The following is a 24,282-nucleotide window of genomic DNA, read 5'->3' on the forward strand; positions in this document are numbered from 1 at the left end:
GGTCAGCTGAACATGAGGTCTGTCCTGGAGTGGTTGTTGATAGACCCAGTGTCACTATACTGGACAAATCTGATTTTCCCTGTCCCAGCAGATATAAATGACAGTTCAGTTGTTAACCTTCACCCGCGAGGCTAGGTTTTCATTCATCAACTCATATTTTAAATATGACAAAATAAAATATAATAAGATAAAACAGTTGGCCAAGAAAAAACAAAATAGTATAATGAGATAAAAACAAAAAAGTATAAGATAAAAAAAAATGAACAAGATAAACCAACAAAAGAAAAAGAGCCCAAGAGAAGGCACAAGAGTCAGAGAGCCTCTGTTTTACACACTCAGGAATCCCATGAACACACTACCTGGAGCCCATAATGTGTATACAGAGGACCTGCTGCAGCCCTGTGCAGGCCCTGAGCATGCCGCTTCCGTCTCTGGGAGTTCATATGAGCTCTGGTGACTTAGAGGGCCTTGTGCTCCTGCTGTCCTCCATCCTCTTGGACGCCTCCTCTATGGGGTTCTCTGAGCCCTGAGAGGAGAGGTTGGATGGGAACATCCCATTTAGGGCTGTGTGTCCCAAGGTCTCTCAGTCTCAGCCTGACTGTGGGTTTGTCTCCATCTGCTGCGGGAGGAAGCTTCTCTGATGGCGAATGAGCAGGCCATTGATCTGAGAGCATAGCACAATATCATTAGGAGTCGCCACTTCATTATCAAGCCAGGACTATTTGGATTTACCCTAGGTCCCTGAGCTGTCTAGTCTCTGAGATTCTTGGTCACCTAAGCAGTATCACAGAGTGGAACTTAAGTCAAATTGGTTATTATTCCCTCAGGCTTTGTGACACCTTTTCCCTAATATTGCAGGCAGTATACCTATATACTGTAGATAAAGGGTTTGTGATTGGCTTGGTGTTTACATTTCTCCTTTGGGAGCATGCAGAGTATGTTACTGTGCCAAAGACCCTGGAACCAACAAAGGAGTTCTGTGTAGGCTCTGACTCGACGTCCATGTTGGGTGAGTTTTGCAGATGTTGTGTTCAGCAATGGGGCCTAGAACCCTTTGGCATTTAATGGGGTTGTTCTTGCAGTTTCAGAGGTTTAGATGTACACCAATCCCACTGCTGAAAGCTTTGTTTAGTGACAAGAAATGGCCGGTTGGGACTCTGTCTCCCCCATTATTTGGTGATCTCATTTAGATCATATATGTGTCTGTTATAGGAAGGTTCTGCTGTGTTGTGTTTCCATATTACTCCTCAAATGGTCCTTGATTTTCATTGCCTTTCCCTGTACGCTCTCCCACAAACCCCTCCTCCACCTCCCCACTTGATCCTCCTATTCCAGCCCCCTGTATCTATCCATAGCTATTCTACTTCCCTTTCCAAATGAGACTCTCTGTTCCTTCTGTTCCCTCACTTTATACCTAATCTCGATGGATCTACGGTTTGTAGCTTGGTTATTATTCATTTCACAGCTAATATTCACGAATAAGTGAATACATACCATATTTATCTCTCTGAGTCTGGGATACATCACTCAGAATGTCTTTTTTTTTTAAAAACACATGAATAATACTCCATCGTATACATATACTGCGTTTTCTTTATCCATTCTTCTGTTGAAGGACAGCCATGTTGTTTCCAATTCTGACTATTATGAGCAGAACAGTAATGGACATGGCTGAGCAAGTATCTCTGACAGGATGAAGTGTGCTTTAGATGCATACGCAAGAGTGTAGCTGGGTCTTGAGGTATATCATTCACAGCTTCTTAACCACCACACTGATTTCCATAAAAGCCACACGGGTTTGCAGTTCCAGTAGCAATGGATAAAAATTTCCCTTGCTCCTCATCCTTGCTAGCAGGAACTGTCATTTATTTTATTAATTTTGATTATGACTGGTGTAAAATGAAATTTCAGGATAGTTTTGATTTACATTTCTCCAGTGGTTAAGGATGTTGAACATTTTCTTTCTTTCTTTTCTTTTCTTTTTTTTTTTTTTTTTTTTTTTTTTTTTTTTTTTTTCCGAGACAGGGTTTCTCTGTCTAGCCTTGGCTGTCCTGGAATTCACTGGCCTCGAACTCAGAACTTCACCTGCCTCTGCCTCCCAAGTGCTGGGATTACAGGCCACTTTAAAGCGGTGCGCCACCACCGCTCGGCTGGACATTTCTTTAAGTGTTCCTCAACCATTTGAGTTTCTTTTCTTTTGCAAATTCTCTACTTAGAACTGTACCCCCCATGTCTTAATTAAGTTGGTTTCTTGATGTTCCATTTCTGAGTTCTTTATATATTTTGGTTATTATCCCTCTATCTAATGTGCTGGTAAAAATCTTTTTTTTTTTTTTGTGGTAGCCTGCCGCTTTGTCAGAATAGTGGTACCCTTTGCTATATATGCATGCCTTTGTCAGTTTTATGAAATCCCATTTGTTGTTTTAGTCTTTGTCTCTGTTCTACTGCTGTGAAGAGACACCATGACCAAGGCCAGTCTAACAAAAGACAGTATTTAATGCTGGTGTGCTTGCAGTTTCAGAGGTCTAGTCCATTGTCTCCATGGTGGGGATCATGGCGTTGTGTAGGCAGCTGCTGGAGCAGTAGCTTGGAGCTAGATCCTTATCTGTGGGAAAGAAAGGAAGAGCAAGACGCCTGCTATGGTCTAGGCTTTTGAAAGCTCAAAGGCCACTCCAGTGATACACTTCTTCCAATAAGGCCTTACTTCCTCTGTCAAGTTGGAATGGTTTGAACATGCTTGGTGGGTGGGAAATGGCACTACTAGGAAGTGTGGCCTTGTGGGAATGGCTGTGGCCTTGTTGGAGGAAGTGCATCACGGTGGGAGTGGCCCAGTGCAGAAGGGTCAGTTTCTTCTGGATGCAGTCAAATCAAGATGTAGAACTCTTGGCTCCTCTAGCGCCATTCCTGCCTGGACACTGCCATGCCTCTCACCATGCTGATAATGGACTGAACCTATAAGCTAGTCTCAATTAAATGTTGTCCTTTATAAGAGTTGCCTTAGTCATGTTGTCTCTTTACAGAAATAGAAACCCTAAGACACAAGGCCGCACATCTTCATCCTTCTATTCCACAAACAGTGCTTCTCCCCAATGAGTAAGCATCCAGATATAGGTGCCTGTGGGGTGCATTCTTGTTCAAATCAGCCCAATACCTGTGCTATTACTGTTCTCCTCTGAAAGGTTTCTTTCCTGTCCCAGTGAGTTCAAGACTATTCCCCACTTTGTCATTTACAACATTCATTTTATCCGGCCTCACACTGAGGTCTTAGAGACATTTCTTAGTTGAGTTTTGTGCAGGGTGATAAGTATCGATCTATTTGCATTCTTCTACATGCAGCTATCCAGGTTAGCCAGCACCATTTTTTGAAGATATTGTCTTTTGGGGGACCCAGGAGTCACCTCACAAACCACACAAACACTTATCTCAGTCACACAGGGATGGTTTATTGAATGCATGCCTTAAGAATGATCATTCAGGACCATAGTTTAGAATTTGGGGGCTGGGGCTATGACCTTGAGCATTTTTCTATGTCAGCTTATAAAGGCTAAAACCGCATAAACCACAATGAGCAAGTGGTTTATGTGCTGGATGTGCGGCCTAGATATCAGCCCTGATTCAAGTAATTTTAGACGTAATGGTTCATATTGATCTTTAATTTGTCCTACCCAAAGCTTATAGTTGTGGAATTTCTTAGGATGAAGCGACCTCATAATGTACAGAACATAACAGGGTTTGTGGTCAGCATGATCCTGCTCTGCATCAATTTATTTTTATGTATCAATGATTAGCAGGCATATTACAGCAACAATATCAAATAGCTGGCAGGCATGGAACAAAATGGCTACAACTGCGCTGGGGGCAGGCTTCAACACTCTTCTTCCTAGTATACGTATTTCTGGCTTCTTTGTTAGTTTCTTATAGGTGTGTGGGCTATGTTTCTGGGTATTCGGTTTTATTTCATTGATTAATATGTCTATTTTTGTGGCAATATTGTGTTGTATTATCATTGTAGCTTTGTGGTACAAGTAGATATTGGAGATGGTGATACCTACAGCAGTTCTTTTATTATTCAGGATTGTTTTAGCTAGTGTGTGTGTGTGTGTGTGTGTGTATGGTTATTGTTGAAATATTTTCTATGTGCCTTTGCAGAAGAAGAGAAGCCACGGTTCAGTAGTCAACAGATGTGTTGTAGGGTACGGGGTCTGTATGTCTGTCCCCCTAAAACACCCACATAAGCTTATGGCTACACTATTTGTGTGTGTGAATGTATGTGTGAGTGAGTGTGTGTGTGTGTTTCCATATGAAGCTGAGAACTGTTTTTTCAAGTCCTGTGAAGAATTATGTAAAGGAATTTTAATCCAAAAACATGGCTGCTCTGGATCCAGTTAGAATGTAGACACGTCCTGGATTACAGTATGATCTAGCTGGAATTCAGCCATGTCCTTAGTACACCCCTTTAATCCCCCCAGAATGGAAATAAGGTTAGTTTATAGAAGCCATGTTTGAAAGTGACATCTAAGTGAGGGGCAGACAAAGTGATGAATCAGAGAAAGATTTGACAGAGCAAGTCAGAGTTAAGTTACTCCCAGCTTTCATGACAACTATCAGACTAATCTTGATTGGCTGTTGCTAGAGAGTGGCTTGGGAGTAGCTCTGGGGTATGTGCCAGAGATGTGGGTCCTGGAACCTGGGTGCAGGTTGGGTTCAGCTACAGGTCAAGTTCTCAGACTCTTTTTTTTTTTTTTTAATGGAGGCCAGTCCCAAGATGGAGTAGGTTTGGCCTCTCAAAATGATAATTTTTACTATATTAATTCTTCTGATCAATGAACATAGAAGATCTTTCCATCTTCTGATAACATGTTCAATTTCTTTCTTCAGTCTTAAAGAGGTTTTGGTTTGTTTGTTTCTTTAAGGCAAATAATTTATTAGCACATAGAATCCTCCAGAAAAATATTGCTTTGTGGTCTATTGGGAAGGAGCAAAGGCAGGGTTTGTACTTGGTCAGTAGCTTCAGTGTGCTCTTCTAAATCCCAGCCCAGGTGTGTAGCCCCCGTTCTCACAGCTGCAGAACTTGGTATTGGGTCAGGTGGGTGGGGCAGCCCTGCTGCTCATTCAACACTGAAGCTTAAGTCATTCCATGCTTTTACTTTAATAAAACGTAAGCAGGTGGTGAGCGCTCAGCTGTCTAAATGTACCCTCTACCCACAGGAGCAGTGCCTAAGGAAACTTTGGTCCCCACTTCCCTGGTCAGCAGTGGAGGAAGGGCAGGCCAGGCAGACATGACTCACAGTCTTTATTGGGTTCACATCAGTTGGTCTTGAACGTGCAGATTTAATTCTCCACATTCTTTTCTGCCTGTTTCCGTAGCCTCAAGAGCTGCTTCTTCTTCCAATAGTGGATCTTGGCCATTTCCTTTCATTTCTCCCCTAGAGTGGCTGCCACTGCCAGATGCACCAGGTAAGCAAACCTTCTGGTAGGCTTCAACCATACAACCTTGGGGGCAGCAGGGACCACCATCTGCTTTTTCTTGTCATAGGGTGAAGGGATCCCATCCAACACCTGAGGCGTTCCAGGGCAGCCTGGCCTCTCTTGGTCTTGTGGGGCAGCATGCCTCGCACAGTAAGCCAAAAAATGTGACTGGGCTCTCGGACGTGGTAGGGGCCTCGGAGGGGTTGGTATTCATCTGCTTTCGGAGAAAGGCCAGATACTTTAGCTTGATTCTGTAGAAATTTCTAGAAATGCTGATGCTCTCACAGCGTATAGCACCACCTTCCGGCCCAGCAGTACCTGTTTGGCCACAATGGCCGGCAGGCGGCCCATAAGATAGATGGCCTTAGCTATCCAATACTAGAACCTGCCCCTCCACAGTCTTCGGCAACTGCCTGGAGTCTTAAAGTTTTTTTCACACAAGTCTTTCACTCGTTTGGTTAGAGTTACCACAAGATATTTTATCATTTGATGCTATTGTGAAAAGCGTTGTTTTCCTGATTTCTTTTTCAGACTGTTTGTCATTTGTATGTAGGAGGGCTACTTATTTCTGTGAGTGAATTTTGTACCCAACTTCTTTGCTGGAAGTGTTTATCGTCTGTAGGAGTTTCTTGATGGAATTTTTCGGTCACATGTAATAACATCTGCAAATAAAGACACTTTGACTTCTTCCTTTCCAACTTGTGTGCCCTCTCTGTCAGCTCTCTTGTTGCTCTAGCTAAAAACTTCACGTACCATAGTGAATCGCTATGGAGAGAGTAGGAAACCTTGTCTTGTTCCTGATTTTAGTGGAATTACTTAAGAGTTTCTCTCCATTTAAGTTGATATTGTCTATGGGCTTGCTGTAAAATGGCCTTTCTTCTGTTGAGGTAGGTCCCTTGTACCACTAATCTCTTTAGGACTTTCATCATGAAGGAGTTTTGGATTTTTTTTCAAAGTCCTCTTCTGCATCTAACGAGATGATCTTATGGTTTTTGTCTTTCAGTCTGTTTATATGGTGGATGATATTTGTCAATTTATGTAAATTGAATGATCCCTGCATTTTGAGGATGAAGCTTACTTGATTATATTGTCTAATTTTTTGTGTTCTTGGATTCAGTTTGCAAGTATTTTATTGTGTATTTTTGCATCGATGTTCATAATGGAAATTGATCTGTAATTCTTTTTTGCTGTGTCTTTATGTAAGGGTAAATTGCAGCCTTATACAATGAATTAGACAATGCCCCTTCTGTTTCTATTTTATAGAATAATTTGGGGAGCATTGGTGTGAACTCTTCTTTGAAAATCTGGCAGAATTTTGCACTAAAACCATCTGGCCCTACTTTCTATTTGTTTATTCTTTGTTTTCCTTGTTTTATTGTGGGGGGATACTTAATGACTGCTTCTATTTCACTAGTGGTTATTGGTCTATTTAAATTGTTTATCAGATCTTTAATTTTGGTAAGTGGATTCAGGAGACAGCAGGTGTTGGAGAGGGTGTGGAGAAAGAGGAACACTCCTCCACTGCTGGTGGGGTTGCAAATTGGTACAACCACTCTGGAAATCAGTCTGGCGGTTCCTCCGAAAACTGGGCACCTCACTTCCAGAAGATCCTGCTATACCACTCCTGGGCATATACCCAGAAGACTCCCCACCATGTAATAAGGATACATGTTCTACTATGTTCATAGCAGCCCTATTTATAATTGCCAGATGTTGGAAAGAACCCAGGTATCCCTCAACAGAAGAGTGGATGCAAAAAATGTGGTATATCTACACAATGGAGTACTATTCAGCCATTAGAAACAACGAATTCATGAAATTCTTAGGCAAATGGATGGAGCTAGAGAATATCATACTCAGTGAGGTAACCCAGACTCAAAAGGTGAATCATGGTATGCACTCACTAATAAGTGGATATTAACCTAGAAACCTGGAATACCCAAAACATAATCCACACATCAAATGAGGTACAAGAAGAAAGGAGGAGTGGCCCCTGGTTCTGGAAAGACTCAGTGAAACAGTATTCAGCAAAACCAGAACGGGGAAGTGGGAAGGGGTGGGTGGGAGGACAGGGGAAGAGAAGGGGGCTTACGGGACTTTCGGGGAGTGGGGGGGCTAGAAAAGGGGAAATCATTTGAAATGTAAATAAATTATATCGAATAAAAAAATTAAAAAAAAAGATGGGAGGTGATTAAAAGGAAATGAAAGCAATAAAATGATGCTTCCTTCTGAAAAAAAAAATAAAAAAAAAAAAAGAAAATTATCTATTTCTTTTAGATTTTCCAGTTTGGTGGAGTATGGATTTTTAAAGTATGTCCTTATCATGATTCTCAGGATTTTCTTGATAGCTGTTATTATGTTCCTCATTTAATTTCTAAATTTATTAATTTGGATCTTCTTTCTCCTCCTGTTAATTTGAATGAGGATTTGTCAATCTTATTGATTTGCTCAAAGAACCAACTCTGTTTCATTGATTTTTTTCTATTGTTCTTTTTGTTTCTAATTTATTGATTTCAGCCCTGAGTTTAATTATTTCTTGTTGTCTATTCTTTTTGGGTGTGATTTCTTCTTTCTGTTCTAAAGCTGTTAGGTGTGCTGTTAAGTTGCTAGGATGAGGTCTCTCTGTTTTTGTTTCGTTTTGGTTTTTTTATGTAGGCACATAATACTTAGAACTTGGTTCTTAGAACTGCTTTCCTTGTGTCCTGTGAGTTTAGATATGCTATGTATTGATTGCCATTCAACTCTAGAAAGTCTTTGATTTCTTTCTTAATTTCTGTCTTGAACCATTTTGTACACAGGAGAGACTCTTTGGTTTGAGGAGTTTGTAGCTTTTGCTGGCATTTGTGGTCTCTTAGAGTCTGAATCACATCTGTCCTGTCCTTTCTGGCTTTTAGGGTCTCTATTGACATTGATATTGATATTAATATTGATATTGATATATATGTTGGTACTTTTCCCATGCAGCTTTTGGGGGGGTGTTTTGTTTTATCAAGACAGGGATTCACTGTGTAGCCTTGATGTCTTGAAATTTGCTCTGTATGCTAGGTTGGCCATGAACTCACAGAGATCTGTCTTGAAATTTGCTCTGTATGCTAAGTTGGCCATGAACTCACAGAGATCTGCCTGCCTTTGCCTTCCTAGTGCTGGGGAGGCACCACCACCACCCAGCTCATAAACCCATCTTTTATCAAAGGATTTAGGTTCCATAAACCTCCTTTCTAGCCCACCACCCATCAGAGGTAGTGGAAAAGAAAGGATACCAGGGAAGTGGACCTGTTTAGAACTGACTCTTTGGAGCAAATCCCATCTGTGTTGTCAGGAAATCAGCAGTTCAGTTCACAGGTTAGCAGCAGTAGCTTGATCCACTCCCAAACACTTGACAGATATCCCAGCAGTCCAGCTCAGCAGTGTTGGGATAACAGCAGCAGTGACATGAAGCAGCAGAATCAGTCAGGCCTCAGCCAAATCAGCAGGAGCTGGCAGGAGGCACCAAGACCAACAGGGATGCCAGGAGAAGTTCTTGCCTGTGCCTCTCTCGATGAATCAAAGATGGGCCAAGACTCGAGACCGAGGAGTGTTGCACGGCTAGCCCTACAAGCAGTCCTCTCTCACAGTCCACTGAGTCCTATTTATCCTCCCTCCAAACCTGACATGTCCTCCTCGGGTCTCGCCTCAGCATGTGAGTCTGTCTTAGCAAAACTCCATGTGAATCTCTATCAGCTGACATCACTTGAAGATGCAGCACACCACCACAAGTTTCTCGGTGCGTTTCTCTCTATGGAGTCCCGACAAATGCAGCTCAACTACACAGTGTAAGGCAGACCAATTCATGTATGTCGCCAGTGAAGAATCCTTCAGCACCTGTCCTTTCATGTGCTTGCTTTAGCAAACCATCCTTTTTACCTGTTGTCTGCTTCAGGTAAACACTCCTTCACACGCTTACCCCAGCAGAACACCATCCGGCACAACTGACTTTCGGAAGAACCCTTACATTTCCACTCCAGATGGGCATCTTCTTTGGGTTAAGAAAATTTTCTCCTGTCACTCTGTTGAAAATATTTTCTGTGCATTTGACCTGTATTTCTTCTCCTTCCTAAATTCTTATTTTAGGTTTGGTCTCCTCATAGTGTCGCAGGTTTCCTGGATGTTTTGAACCAGGAGTTATTTTTAGATTTAACATTTTCTTTGACCTATGTATTCATTTCTTCTACCATGTCTTCAGTGTCTGAGATTCTCTTTTTCATCTCTTGAATTCTGTTGGTGAAGCTTGCCTCTGTGGTGCTGTTCAAGTTCCTATATTTTCATTTCCAGGTTTTCCTCAGTTTGGGTTTTCTTCATTAATTCTGCTGGGGGGGGGGGGCGGGAGTCACCTCACAAATCACATATTCCCCAGGATTGATTGATCAGGACCACCATCCAGACTCAGGAGCTGAACTATGATGTAGAGTCAAGATCCTACAGGGCTGGGGGCTGGAGAGATGACTCAGCGGTTAAGAGTACTGACTGCTCTTCTGAAGGTCCTGAGTTCAAATCACAGCAACCACATGGTGGCTCACAAACATCCATGATGAGATCTGACGCCCTCTTCTGATGTATCTGAAGATAGCTACAGTGTACTTACATATAACAATAAATAAATCTTAAAAAAAGAAAATAGCTAGGTGGTGGTGGCACACGCCTGTAATCCCAGCACTCTGGGAGGTGGATTTCTGAGTTTGAGGCCAGCCTGGTCTACAGAGTGAGTTCCAGGACAGCCAGGGCTATACAGAGAAACTTTGCCTCGAAAAAACCAAATCCAAAAAACCAAAACCAAACAAACAAACAAACAAACAAACAAAAGATCCTACAGGGCTTCTGAAACCTGATATCTATAATCATCTCTGCTTATTGTCCAATCAGGATTGAGAGATAGGGGTTTTCTGTAGGAACATGTCTTTGTTGTGCACTTATTTTGCTCCTATTGGTTGGGGTATTCAACTAGGCAGAGGACTTGTCTTGTCTTATATTCATGTCTTAGCTTGCCCAGCAGGATATCAGTTTTCCACACACATGTCTCTTTCTGTCAAGCAGACCTCCAGGGAGGTCTTTGTAACTCTATGTCTACTCAAAACGGAAGTCTTATTCTAAATAGGTGTAGGTGTCCCTCTTATGTTGGGGGTCCATCCCAAGAGCAGCTGACAAAGGCAAATACCATAAAGGCTAATACGCAGGCGCAGGAAGTGTTGGTTTCCAAGAACACCAAAGCCCAGAACATCCTAGTAACTGAAGTAACAGCATATGAGAAGGTTTCCTTATGACATTAGGAGCAGCACAAAATGGTAGGTTAGACAGGTAACAGTTACCTAGGCCTTAACAATTCCATTTCCTCTTTCAGGTCTTGAATGGCCTTATTCTTTTCCTTCTACTGTTTGTGCTTTCATAGATTTCTTTAAAAGATTTAATGTTTTCTTTTTAAGAACCTCTATCATACACATATAGGCTGTTTTAAGGTCTTTATTTGTGCTCTAGCTAGGTTGGCATATCCAGGGCCGGCTGTGATAGGATTGGTGGGATCTAGAGGAGACGTATTGTCCTGGTTGTTATTGGTTGTGCAGGAGTAGCCTGTGGGTTCCCAATGAGTGTGTGCCTGAACTGGAGGCTTGGACAAAGCAATGAGTGGGGGGAGGAAAGCTTGGGGGAGGGGGAAATCTGTATGATTCACTGGAGTTGGGTGCAGAAGTAGCCTAGGGACGAGACTGAGGGGTTCCACTCGGAGAAGCAGAGGGAGAGGTCTGCAGTTAGCCCATCTGTGTCTCTGCCAGGTGTGGCCTGTGGGTTCCCAGGGAGTGCCTGCTGGAGCTGGGGGTGGAGGGTAGGACAGGGCAATGAGTAGGGGAAGGGAGCGTAGGAGGGGAAGAACCACCAGCGATGAGGAGGCTGTGCCTGGCTGGAGGTCGCTGCGGGTGTTCTGGGGCAGAGCTCAGGATGAAACTAGGGATTGGACCTGGAGAAATGAAGGGAAAGGTGGAGGTCACTTCTCTCTTTATTGGTTGCCTCTTCCTCTGTAGGTCGATGGCCTATTTGCTTCCCTGTCAGAGAATGCCTGATGGAGTTGGAGGCTGCGTTCCTGGTTGGAGTTGGATAGAACTTTTAAAAATCTAGCAATCTATTGTGGACTAAGCACATGGAAATGAATGTTGGCTGTTCTCCATGAGCCTCAGTTTACCTGTGAGGAGACTCCAGGCTGCATCACCCCCACAGGATCGCCAAGAGGCCACGCAAACAAAGCTTTGCTTGCATCCTGGAGTTTAGAAGGGGGTAGCACTCAAACACTGTCGATCATTGAGTCATGGGACTCTTATAGGCTGTTATATACGGCTCTCTCCACTTAATACCCCAAACGTCTCTTGTTTTTTTTTGTTTGTTTGTTTTTCTGTTTTTATTTTAATTTTTTAAGATTTATTTATACGAGTACATTGTATGTTGACTTCAGACACACCAGAAGAGGGCGTCAGATCTCATTACTGATGGTTGCAAGCCACCATGTGGTTGCTGGGAATTGAACTCAGGACCTCTGGAAGAGCAGTCAGTGCTCTTAACCGCTGAGCCATCTCTCCAGTCCCTGTTTTTCTGTTTTTAAATAATGAGCCGAGGCCGGGCGGTGGTGGCGCACACCTGTATTCCCAGCACTCTGGGAGGCAGAGGCAGGCGGATTTCTGAGTTCGAGGCCAGCCTGGTCTACAGAGTGAGTTCCAGGACAGCCAGGGCTATACAGAGAAACCCTGTGTCGAAAAACCAAATCCAAAAAAACAAAAACATAATAATAATAATAAGCCGAAGATTTTTAGGAATGAAGGAACCCGAAGGTGAGTTACGAAACTCAGGAGTTGCCTTCTCCATTCCCCCCACCTGTGGTTCCTGACCACTGTCTCCCTGCCTGGTCTCTGCAGGCGCTTTCCTCTCTGGCTCGGCAGCACCCGCGGGGGTCTGGGCAGGCGGAGCTGCGGAGGAGGGGCGGGTTAGAGCGGGGACCCAGGCCTATTACAGCGAGCAAGCTCCGGGTGTCCAGGGGTGGGAGGGAAGAAGGGAGGGCGGCGCTCAGTGAAAGGCGCATTGATGCGGCGGGCTGCAGAGCTGGGCCAGACGCCGAGCAGGGTCGGGCTCCCGCAGACCCCTTCACCTCCTGCTCGGCGCTTCGCAGCCACCGCACACAATGCACCCCCAATGCCGTGCCGCCTCCCCGCAGCTGCTGCTCGGCCTCTTCCTCGTGCTGCTGCTGCTACTGCAGTTGTCCGCACCGTCCAGCGCCTCTGAGAATCCCAAGGTGAAGCAAAAGGCGCTGATAAGGCAGCGGGAGGTGGTAGACCTGGTAAGTCTGAGAGTCCGGAGGAGAGGACTCAGCCATGATCGCACGGGGAGGGCATCAATACAGCTGTTGGTGGTGCTAACTAGGGGTGAGTGTAGAACAGTGTGGTAGGTATCTTGAGTGCCTCAGTGTCCTGCCTTGTGTATCTATCTTGTGATCTGAGGCAAGCCTGGAACGCCACGGGAGATCATAATGAGAAGGTCATCGTACCCTGCGACGTGAGTCAGGTGGGATGCCCAAATCCGTGTAATTTCTGAGTAATCCGAGTAATTTCTGGTCCCAGGGGAGGTCACCGTTGGGAGAAGTGGGGCCTGCTGTGGCTGCAACTGGAGTAGACTGAACTATACAGTTGATTTCAAAATAAAGCCTGAGGTAGACCCTAGGTCGCCTGGGCCTGGGCCAAGGCTGTGCAACGTGTCCTTTGTGAGGACCAGTAGCCACGTCTGCCTGGAGGAGAGGCTAACAACCCCCCACAAAGCATTTGTCCAGCTAACTTGAAGATTATGATTCACTTTGGGTCATCTTTCTGGGAACTATGAGCTGCAATTTACTCCTTGGAGGACCACAGCTTGAGCCAGGACTGGTCAGAGGGTTTGAAGCTGGAGGGTGAACTCTTCCAAGGAGCCCTTCCAAGGACCCATTTTGCCTGATGTGTTTAAAGCAGATGCACAGTCAGGTCCTAACCTGTGACTACCAGTCAGAAACACTGTACTTGAGTTAAGGGGAAAGAAAACGCTTCCAAGAAAGCAAATATCCCAAGAGCTTTCTGAGAGGCTCATCTGTGGGAAAGTCTGTTTGCATAAAACCTTTCCCTCTAAAAGTCAACAAGGGCAGAGAGTTTTTCTGTCCCATGCAAGAGGCAGGCATTGACAGCGTTGTAGCCTTTGGCACACCATAAACTTCTGTCCTTAAACCCATCCATATGGTTGTCAGACAGTGCGATACATAAATGTCAGGAGGTATTTACTGATTTATTTTATTTTTTTAAGATTTGAATTTCTTCCACTGACATTCTAAGCTGAGCTATTAAACCAAGCTAGTTCTAAACTGGATTCGAAAGCACTGGGGGAAAATCCTTGCTGTTCACACAGCAGTAGTGGGGTTTCTGTTGTTTTATGCTCTGCTATATAATTTTCCTCCACAAAAGCATACTGTGTTAGAGCTACAGTTCTATTTTAAGTGCCTAAGTTGTTAAAAAAAAATGTGCCACATGAATGTGGCTCATATGCAGTTTGCCTTTTATGAATGTGTAGTTAAGATACATAAAACAGCCCTTTCCCCATGAAGGTAATATTTTCCCTCTCTAAAGATTTTACAGTATCTGTGGTTTCCCACAACTCTAACCCAACTTGGAAAAGCATACTGTGCAGCCAGGCTCAGGTGCATCCTGTAGATTGGATTTGGTCTTGGTGACAGAAAAAGTCCACACAGTCATTAGGAAGGTTTCCACGGATTCTATAAAGCGACTTTGTATAGGCGCTTTCAAAGCGTGCCTTTCACGCTTCCACAGAGTCTGCCCCCTGGTGGCCAATACAGGAAACGGGGCGTTGGGTGAGGGAATTTGAGCTTCCATTCATGTGTATTATTTTGTTGACTTTCACTAATGATCCTAAATTCCTATTGGGACTAGCATTTTAAGCTGAGAAAAGACAAACTTACTCTATGTAGCTCCTTTCCTGAGAGGAATTTAAAAATTATCAAATAATACTAGAGGAATTTTGCAACATTAAATGAAATGTTAAAGTAAACAATTTAATTGGAATTTATTGGAGTGTTTTGAAAAGTCTAATTAATGTTACCCCTGTTTCCATGTGAACTAATACAGGATAGGAGCAGGAATTGACAAGCGAAGCTCAAAATATTACCACTGTAGCTCAATAGTAGAGCACTTGCCTGATACGCATGAGGTTCTGAGTTCAAGCCCAATTAATGTAATGTAGACATGTGCTCTGTGTGTGTGTGTGTGTGTGTGTGCGCGCGCGCGCGCGTGCGTGGGTGTCTGTGTGTGTATCTGTGTGTGTGTGTGTGTATCTGTGTGTGCTTGTGTGTCTGTGTATGTATCTGTGTGTGCGCGTGTGTGTCTGTGTGTGTGTCTGTGTGTGTGTGTGTGTATGTCTCTGTGTGTGTGTGTGTTTGTGTGTGTGCGCGTGTTGAGATGTGGTCTCATGTATCCCAGGCTAGCCACAAATTTGCTGTGTTGGGAAGGTCCTGAACTCTGGATCCTCCTGCCTCTGCTTTCCAAGTGCCGGAATTACAGGCGTGTGCTACCAGCCGCTGACTTCATGGCAAGAGTGTTTATTACCACCCTCATTTTATTCGTAAGGACTGAAATGATGAGTAAAAGGCCTGGTCTCACACATCTAAGAAGGGATGAGGCTAGGATTTAAAAAAAAAAAAAGGATTCTAGAACCCATGCCTTTAAATTCTACAACAGACAGAAACAAACAACAGAAGAGAGAATAGTAGCGCTTACGGATGGTTTGCTAGATTATTGCACAGCCGTTGAGGACAGGCGGACACATGAAACTCCTCCTTAGGGACACAGAATGGGCTGGCAATGTTCTGCCCACTGCACTTTCCTCTGCATAAAAATGAGAAGAGCAGAGGTGTGCACATACAGCTTAGAGATGCTGCAATACAAGATAGCTATTGCCTGCTAATGTTTTATTTCACGATTATTTCCCTAGCAATTAATCTTTAGGAAATCACCCAAAATGGAAAAATATGGGCAAGTATTTTCATTATATTAATATTTATAACAAAAAAGAGAAATAAGCAACTAAAAAGCGAGCATTAAAAATCTTGTATAGTAATGTAAAAGTGCATTTATGGAACCAAGTCCCTTAATAAAATAGGGGATTATGGGCCTGGCAGTGGTGGCGCATGCCTTTAATCCTAGCACTTGAGAAGCAGAGCAAGTTCCAGGACAGCCGGGGCTACAGGGAGAAACCCTGTCTCTAAAAGAAACCAAAAGAACAACAACAGCAACAAACCCAAAAATAAACAAATAAAAAGAAAGGGATTATTATAAGGAACTAACATAGACTGTCAGGGTCTGGAGAGATTGCTCATCGGTGAAAAGCACTGACTGTTCTTCTACAAGACCTGGATTCAATTGCCAGCCCTGACATGACAGCTCATAACTGTCTGTCATTCCAGCTCCAAGGAATTTGATCCCTAGATCTCCACAGGCCAGGCGTGCTACCATACTCATAAAATAATAACAAATTTAAATTAAAAAATAAAAGATCGAATGAGGTGTACCTTGGAATAGAGCTCTCTCTCTCTCTCTCTCTCACACACACACACACACACACACACACACACACACACATACACATGTATAATTAGAAATAGAAAGAAAAAGAAAATTGAAAATATTTTTCTCTTTGATTTGTATAAGTTTATGCGATAAAAAAATATGAAGACATGACAATGTTTTCTACATATCCTTAAAATGAGTTCTCCACAATAATCCATTAGAACGTGGACAAGGTGGTTTAGAGGGACTCTTTGATAGATCTGTGATCATTTGACTCTCACATACTGTTTATGTATTCGTGACTGTGTTTCTTTATTTACTTACTTTGTACTGGGAAGCAAGCTTTGAGCCTCCTGCATGTCAGGCCAGAGTTCCAGCACTGAACTGCACCCCTGTGCCCTGTACTGACTTTGCATGTTAAGTCATGGTGCTTTCCCCTTCTCCACTGCACGCTAGTATAACGGGATGTGTCTACAAGGACCAGCAGGAGTCCCTGGCCGCGATGGGAGCCCTGGGGCCAACGGCATTCCTGGTACACCTGGAATCCCAGGCCGGGATGGATTCAAAGGAGAGAAAGGGGAGTGCTTACGGGAAAGCTTTGAGGAATCCTGGACTCCCAACTACAAGCAGTGCTCGTGGAGTTCACTGAATTACGGCATAGATCTTGGGAAAATCGCGGTGAGTAAAGTCCAAATTTTAGTAGAGTTGAAGCAAATATAATAAATAAATAAATAAATAAATAAAGATTCAGAATAGGTAATGTGCGACTTTTTACTTAAAAATTAATGAAAAAATTGATAAGGTTTCATTTAATTTTATAAAGGCATTTCTAAGACAGATAATCACTATTTTATAAAGCGAATGCAAAAAGTATAGCTTTTTTTCCCCCCCAAATTAGACAGGAACCAGCTTTGTAATCTTATGCTAAAGTCCTGCTGTATCTTCAGACCTAAAAGTGGAAGATGTGCCTAAAACTTACCATGTGACTGGGATCCCCGCGATGGGAAGTCTTTTTGTCCTTGGTCAAGTACTCAGCTTAAACCTGCCTAAGTTAGGGGACCTGAAGCCCACTGCTAGTGGTTTAAAATGGTGACGGTGGTGATTCTGTAGCATTTGTGTAAGGAGAGGCACGCAAAATAGCCTGTCCGGCAAGACATTTTGATGAATGATCCAGGGACTGGTTGAGTGATCCAGGGATTAGTGTTTGTCTCCAAGAGACCTGGCCATCCCTGAATGGGAGCATGCACAGGAGTCTCGACCTTGTAAGACCCAGGGCTGGATGAAACGCCGGGCGGCAGGTTTCTCATCTAGCTTCCGCATTTTGGTAGTAGAGGTCTTTTCTCTCTTTATATGTGATTTTTTTTTTTAAAGAAAGTGTTTTATTTAAATGATGACTGTTATTTCAACATCTGACAGTGGTGGACTGCCTTCTTATTTACAGTTGTTCAGCAGAAGTTGCCATGCCCCCCCATCCCCTGCCCAAAGCTGTCCCTTTATAGTTCCTGCGTTATTAAGACGACATGATTTTTAGCAGTGGTTGCAATCTGCAAGGAAGAGATTATAGGCCATAAGACAATGTACAGATTTTTGTGGAGCCCAGCTAGAAGGAAGAAAACAAGGCTAGATCTTAATTACTGTGTCATTCAGGTAATTTTGTCTACTGTGTACTGTCGCTCAAAAGAAAGGTCATGCCTGTAATCTCAGCATTCAAGAAGTAGAGACCATTGCAGTTGAAGGCCATCCTTGGCTAGATAGCAATTTTGAGGCCATCTTGGGCTACTGGAAACATTGACTCACAACCACCACCACCACCACCACCCGAGGGGATGGAGAGAGAAAACATGATATATCCCAACAGACATCCATCAACGCTCTAGAATGCCAACTCTGTGAGGGTGGGGCTTCCTTTGTGTTAATTTTTGTATCCAACCATCTAACATACAGTTGATATTCAGTGTTTTTCAATAACAGAAAAGTACATAGATTCGTTAGCCAAAAGTACTGAAGACTAGCTGTTTTTGAAAATAAATAGGAAGCATACTTAGTGAAATAAAACCATCTAAGAAAGTCAGAAATTTATTTTCTTGGTTTTTGTATCAATCTTAAAAGTAATCTTTATCCCTCTATAAAATATAAGCGTGTCAAAGACATGGGGAGAAGGCAGGTAAAATCCACAGTGTATTTTCAGTCTCTTATTTTACTCTTTCCTATGCCCTCCCCTCCGTTTTCTCCTCTATCCCCTCCCTCCACCCCTCCCCTCCCTTCACCCCTCCTCTCCCCACATCATGTGCCTGCTTTAAAACTCCAAGTCCACTTAGGGCTACTTATGTGTGTGGGTGGAGGGAATCTACTGGAGCCTAGGTAGCCTCACCAGGGCCTCATCTCTGAAGAACACAGATTCTGTTCCCCTAGTAGCCATCAGTTGCTCACAGTTCCACAGGTAGGGGTGGGACTCCGTGGGCTCTTCCCAGCCTGTGCTAGGATTTTGGTTGATTTTGTGCAGGCCTTGCACATGTAATCTGCTGTGAGTTTGTGTGTGCCATGGCCCTGTCGTGTTTGGCAAAATTACCCCTGCCTCATATTCTCTGACCAGATGTGGGTCTCTCCATTAATCTCCGTCTACTGCAAAAGGAAGGCTCTATGATGAGGGTTGGAGAAATGTGTTAATTTATAGGTATTAAAAAAGAAAACTTAGGGGGCAGTTTATTACTATCCTTTATTACTACAATTAGTTTATTACTGTCCTTTTAGCAGAATAATAGTATAAGTTTCTCCTCTAGGACCTTATGAAATGGTCAGATATGGATTTTGGGTCCAGTTAACTATACCAGGCCTGAGTTTCATCTTCTGGTTGAACTGACTTTTAACCCAATCATTAAATAGTTGGTCACTTCCCTAACCTTTAAACCAGCACTGCACTAGCAGCACCGCTGTCATGGTCCGCAGGGTTCACAGCTGGGTAAGACGGTTCATTCCTCCTTCCTTGACAGCATGCACTGAACCTTCCAGTCCTATGAAAGCTAACCAATAAGGACAAACCTTTGACGTCAGTGACGGCTTAATTATCCATTTCCTATGACTCAAGTATGTGGTACCATCAGAAACAGGAGTATTACTCAGCTGTAAAGAAAAAGGAAATTATGAAATTCACAGGAAATGGGTGGAGGCTGAAAATCATCATTTTGAGTGAGGTCACCCAGACCCAGGAAGTCAAAGGATGAAGCACGTTCTCCCTTATGCATGGATGCCAGCTTTGAACCTTTAGATACGCATATTTAAATTAGGGTATAGTGATAGAAGTTATAAAGGTAGTAAGGGGTCGCTCAAGAGAAGGGGGAGAATGCAGGCAGTATGGAGGAGGAAAGGGAATACCAGAATAGGTTAGATGGCAGGGCAGGAGAGGGGACTGTGTCTGAGCAAGGCTAAGCCACAGTAAAGACCTTTGAACAAAGCCCTATGGAAGCCTGCTCCTGCAGACGCGTCCTAAAATATATACATACACATGTGTAAAAGGAGCTAAATGGCGGCTCCCTAGACACCATCGACTGCCAAATAAAATACTACCAGATAGGGGGTATCTTGTTTTTGAGCTATTGGTCAGTGGAGTCTCAAAGATCTCCCCCAAATTTCAGACTGTGGTCACTGTTCCAGTAACTTTTTAATTAAAATGAGAACTGTCTGGCTGTCTCTCTGCCCTGGCAGGAGTGTACATTCACAAAGATGCGCTCCAACAGCGCTCTGCGAGTTCTGTTCAGTGGCTCGCTTCGGCTCAAGTGCAGGAATGCATGCTGCCAGCGCTGGTATTTTACGTTTAACGGAGCTGAATGCTCAGGACCTCTCCCCATCGAAGCCATCATCTATCTGGACCAGGGAAGCCCAGAGTTAAATTCAACTATCAATATTCATCGCACTTCCTCTGGTATGTATAATAGTGGTGCTGCTGAGGGGCCTCTAAGAGGCTGTTTGAGGTCCACTGTCGTACTGGGTAACTAGCCTGTTTAAATGAACCTCTAGCTGGCCCATACTATTTGACTCTCCACCCTGGACTGCAATTCACATTATTTTTCAAATCTTTTTTTCAAAGGGTATAGATGCTAGGGTGCCATCTCTCACCAAGTGTCTCAGAAATCTCTGGTGTAAGGTTCCAGAACCTGTTATCTTAAAAACAAAATAAAACAAAGCAAATAACAACAAAAACCCTAGTTGTGATGATATGTCCCAAAATTGAAAAACCAATGATAAGTTAGACATGGCAAGACAGCCAGGAATTCTGTACAGCCGTGGCTTTGGTTCTCAGCCTTGGCAACAAAATGGGCTCATGTGGGAAACTTGAAAAATACCTGCCCTGGGTACTGCTCCTCCTGGGAGACTCAGTTAATGGGGATTTGATCATTAAAGATCACCATCTAATCCTTTGCCCTTGCAGTGAGACCCACACCTGAAAGAGTCTGTTGGCTTCAGGGTTAAGTGGACACATTTCTATTAGAGGTCAGGGCCTTGGGGCAGCTTAAGTATTGCTGGCATTATTTTCAGCTAGCATGGTGTGGACTATTAGACAGTTCTAATGGGACTGTGGACTCACCACTCACCTCCCAACTGTAGAAGAGGTCTGAACTAGTGGATGTCATAGCCAGGGAGGGCGGAGTGTTTCAGTTCTATATTCCTGGGGCTCAGGTGAGCGCATTCACTTCAACTAAGGTGGAAATCTGGTGGGCACATTAGCACATCCATCTCAACAAGGTAGGGAAGATAAACAGCCACAGCACTACTTTATGCCAAGCGCCATTCTCTTCAAGAATCTGCCAACTCCGGTTTCCTTTCTCACTTAGCACAGGCATCAAAGGTAATGCGTCTCTCTGCCTGTTTCAGTGAGCAACAGTGAAATCTTTCTTTAGATGTGGGTGAAGAACTTTGGTAAGTTGGAATGTAAGATGTATGTTAGAATGTGAGAGCCCAGAGGGCACATGTAGGATACAGCATCAAACCAGAACAGAACAAAAAGCAGCGGTTCTCTTTAATATAATCAGTCTATTAAAAGGTCAGTGCGGTGGCTTAGTAGGTAGAAGGCACCCCCCCGCCCCGACCCAGAGTCTGATGACCTGTGTTTGGTCCCTGGGACCCACATGGTGGAAGAAGAGGACCAACTCCTGTTACCAGCTGTCCTCTAATTTCCACATGTACAAGATGGTATGCATGTATACATATACACACTACATAGATGATAGATAGATGCATACATACATACATACATACATAGATGTAATTTTTTGCCAAAAATAAAAATCTATATAAAGTGGATTCACAGATTGAAGGGAGGTATAAGATTAAGCCAGAGTTTCTTATTCTCATATAAAAGTCCTATCTTGGATTTGAATAACATCAGATCTAGGGATCCATGTTGAAAAAGACTCTCTTTAAAAGGACTTACATATCTTGAGCCAGGCTCTGGTTCAGGACTCTTCCAAAGTTGGGAAGTCTTGAAAGTTGAAAGTGTAGGCTTCCCATATGTTTGGGTAAATTGTTCTTTGGTTTTAAGTAACTAGAACACATTTTGGTTTGTGATCATGTAAATGCCTTCAAAAATGTCTATATTTCAACTAAGGAAAAGGAGACCTTTATTATGAAATCATCAGGTACTAGAATTTTTAATTAGCTTTATATTAAACAGAATTAAAACTGTGACTGTTTTGCAGCGAAAGGGCTATGATTTTGCTTTTTGATCCTGAGTTGTGACTGGCTCTGTTTTGCAGTGGAAGGACTCTGCGAAGGGATTGGTGCTGGATTGGTAGATGTGGCCATCTGGGTTGGTACCTGTTCAGATTACCCCAAAGGAGACGCTTCTACCGGATGGAATTCTGTGTCCCGCATCATCATTGAAGAACTACCAAAATAAAGCCTCTCAAGTTTCCATCCCCTGACTCCTTTACTTTTTAGGTCAAGCCTTTGAATGGTGCACTTAAATGACATTAAAGAAATCACTTTACATGCTCAGCTGAATGAAAAAGCAAAGTTAAAGATGTTTACAGACCAAAGTGTGATCTCACACTTTAAAATCTAGCTTTAACCATTTTATTTCAGCCAAAGATGGCTTCAGGATTTTTGTTTTTATTGATGACTTTTTGAGCCTATATATTGGAATGTCATTATGGTCTTTAGTATTTCCTACTGTCAATATTTTGAAACACATAGAAGTTATGTCTTTGTAAGAGCTGTATAGAATTATTTTATATCTGTTAAATAAAATGCTTCAAAATCTCAGTATTTGTTCGTTTGTTTGTGTAGCCCTGGATGTCCTGAAATCTGCACTGTAGACGAGGCGTGCCTATAAATCAGAGATCTGTCAACCTATACTTCCCAACTGCTGAGACTGAAGGTGTGTACCACCACGCCTGGCAACTTCGTTATTTTTAAACTGAAGATTTTGCCACTGAAATTGAATTCCTAGTACGTAACATATGCGAAGTTAAACATAAATCTAAATTTTATGCATTCATTTGGCAATTTATGAAATTTTAGCACATGTATAACATGGTTTTGCATCCCGAGGGATATGAAGACATAAGGGTGTTTATGTGACAGGAATATAACAGTATTTTAGAATTTTTTCTTTTTTCTTTTATTTGGATATTTTCTTTGTTTACATTTCAAATGTTTTCCCCTTTCCAGGTCTCCCCTTCAGAAACCCCCTATCCAATCCCTCCTACTCCTGCCTGCCTCTATGAGGGTGCTCCCCACCCACCCACTCCTGCCTCCCTACCCTTGTATTCCCCTACACTGGGCATCGAGCACCTGCAGGCCCAAGGGCCTCTCCTCCCCCTGATGTCCAACAAGGCCATGCTCTGCCACATATGCAGCCAGCACCATGGGTCCCTCCATGTGTAGTCTTTGGTTGGTGGTCCAGTCCCGGGGTGCTCCGGGAAGGTCTGGCCTGTTAATACTGTTGCTCCCTCCATGGGCTGCAAACCCCTCAGTTCCTTCAGTCCCTTCTCAAACTCTTCTATCAGGAACCCCATGCTCAGTCCAATGGTTGGCTGCAAGCATCCACCTCTGTATTTGTCAGGCTCCGGCAGAACCTCTCAGGAGACAGCCATATCAGGCTCCTGTCAGCAAGCATTTCTCTTTTTTTCTTTTCTTTCTTTTTATCTTTTTATCTTCTTTTCTTTTTTTTTTTTTTTTTTTTTTTTTTTTTGGTTTTGGTTTTTTCAAGACAGGGTTTCTCTGTGTAGCCCTGGCTGTCCTAGAACTCACTCTGTAGACCAGGCTGGCCTCAAACTCAGAAATCCGCCTGCCTCTGCCTCCCAACTGCTGGGATTACAGGCGTGCGCCACCACTGCCTGGCAGCAAGCATTTCTTGGCATCCACACTAGCGGCCAGGCTTGGTGACTGTATATAGGATGGATCCCCAGGTGCAGCACTCTCTGGATGGCCTTTCCTTCAGTCTCTGCCCCACACTTTGTCTCCATATTTCCTCCTGTGAGTATTTTGTTCACCCTTCTAAGAGGCACTGAAGCATACACACTTTGGTCTTCCTTTTTCTTGGGTTTCATATGGTCTGTGAATTGAATCTTGGGTATTCCGAACTTCTGGGCTAATATCCACTTATCAGTGAGTACAAACCATGTTTGTTCTTTTGTAACTGAATTATCTCACTCAGGAGATATTTTCAAGTTCTATCCATTAATCTGTGAATTTCATGAAGTCATTGTTTTTAATAGCTGAGTAGTAAGTAATTCATTCTGTAAATGTACTACATTTTCTGTATCCATTCCTCTGTTGAGGGACATCTGGGTTCTTTCCAGCTTCTGGCTATTATAAATAAGGCTGCTATGAACATAGTGGAGCACATGTCTTTATTACATGTAAGAGTTTCTTCTGGATATATGCCCAGGAGTGGCATAGGTGGGTCTTCAGGTAGTACTATGTCCAATTTTCTGAGGAACTGCCAGACTGATTTCCAGAGTGGTTGAACCAGCTTGCAATTCCACCAGCAATGGAGGAGTATTCCTCATTCTCCATAGCCTCACCTGCATCTACTGTCACCTGAGTTTTTATTCTTAGCCATTCTGACTGGTGTGAAGTAGAATATCAGAGTTGTTTTGATTTGCATTTCCCTGTTGACTAAGGATGGTAAACATTTCTTTAGGTGCTTCTCGGCCATTAGAGTATCCCATTACAGATGGTTGTGAGCCACCATGTGGTTGTTGGG

At 43.3% G+C, this 24,282-nt stretch overlaps 1 protein-coding gene and 1 pseudogene across 3 annotated transcripts; one reads left to right on the plus strand and one right to left on the minus strand.

Moving 5' to 3' along the window:
• Positions 1 to 5,331: 5,331 nt before the first annotated feature.
• On the minus strand, positions 5,332 to 12,562 carry LOC127668094 (60S ribosomal protein L13a-like; annotated as a pseudogene).
• A 99-nt stretch (positions 12,563 to 12,661) lies between these two features.
• On the plus strand, positions 12,662 to 22,114 carry Cthrc1 (collagen triple helix repeat containing 1). 3 transcript variants are annotated; one of them, XM_052161389.1, is made up of 4 exons: positions 12,662 to 12,817; positions 16,533 to 16,754; positions 19,779 to 19,995; positions 21,827 to 22,114. In XM_052161389.1, the coding sequence occupies exons 1-4, from the start codon at positions 12,662 to 12,664 to the stop codon at positions 21,967 to 21,969; spliced, it is 738 nt and encodes a 245-aa protein (XP_052017349.1). In that variant the 3' UTR covers positions 21,970 to 22,114. The 3 variants fall into 3 exon arrangements, with proteins under 3 accessions (XP_052017349.1, XP_052017350.1, XP_052017351.1); XM_052161390.1 differs by having other exon boundaries at positions 21,833 to 22,114; XM_052161391.1 differs by lacking the exon at positions 16,533 to 16,754.
• Positions 22,115 to 24,282: the final 2,168 nt, after the last annotated feature.

The sequence above is a fragment of the Apodemus sylvaticus genome, chromosome 17 (genome assembly GCF_947179515.1).
Source record: "Apodemus sylvaticus chromosome 17, mApoSyl1.1, whole genome shotgun sequence".
Classification (NCBI taxonomy): Eukaryota; Metazoa; Chordata; class Mammalia; order Rodentia; family Muridae; genus Apodemus; species Apodemus sylvaticus.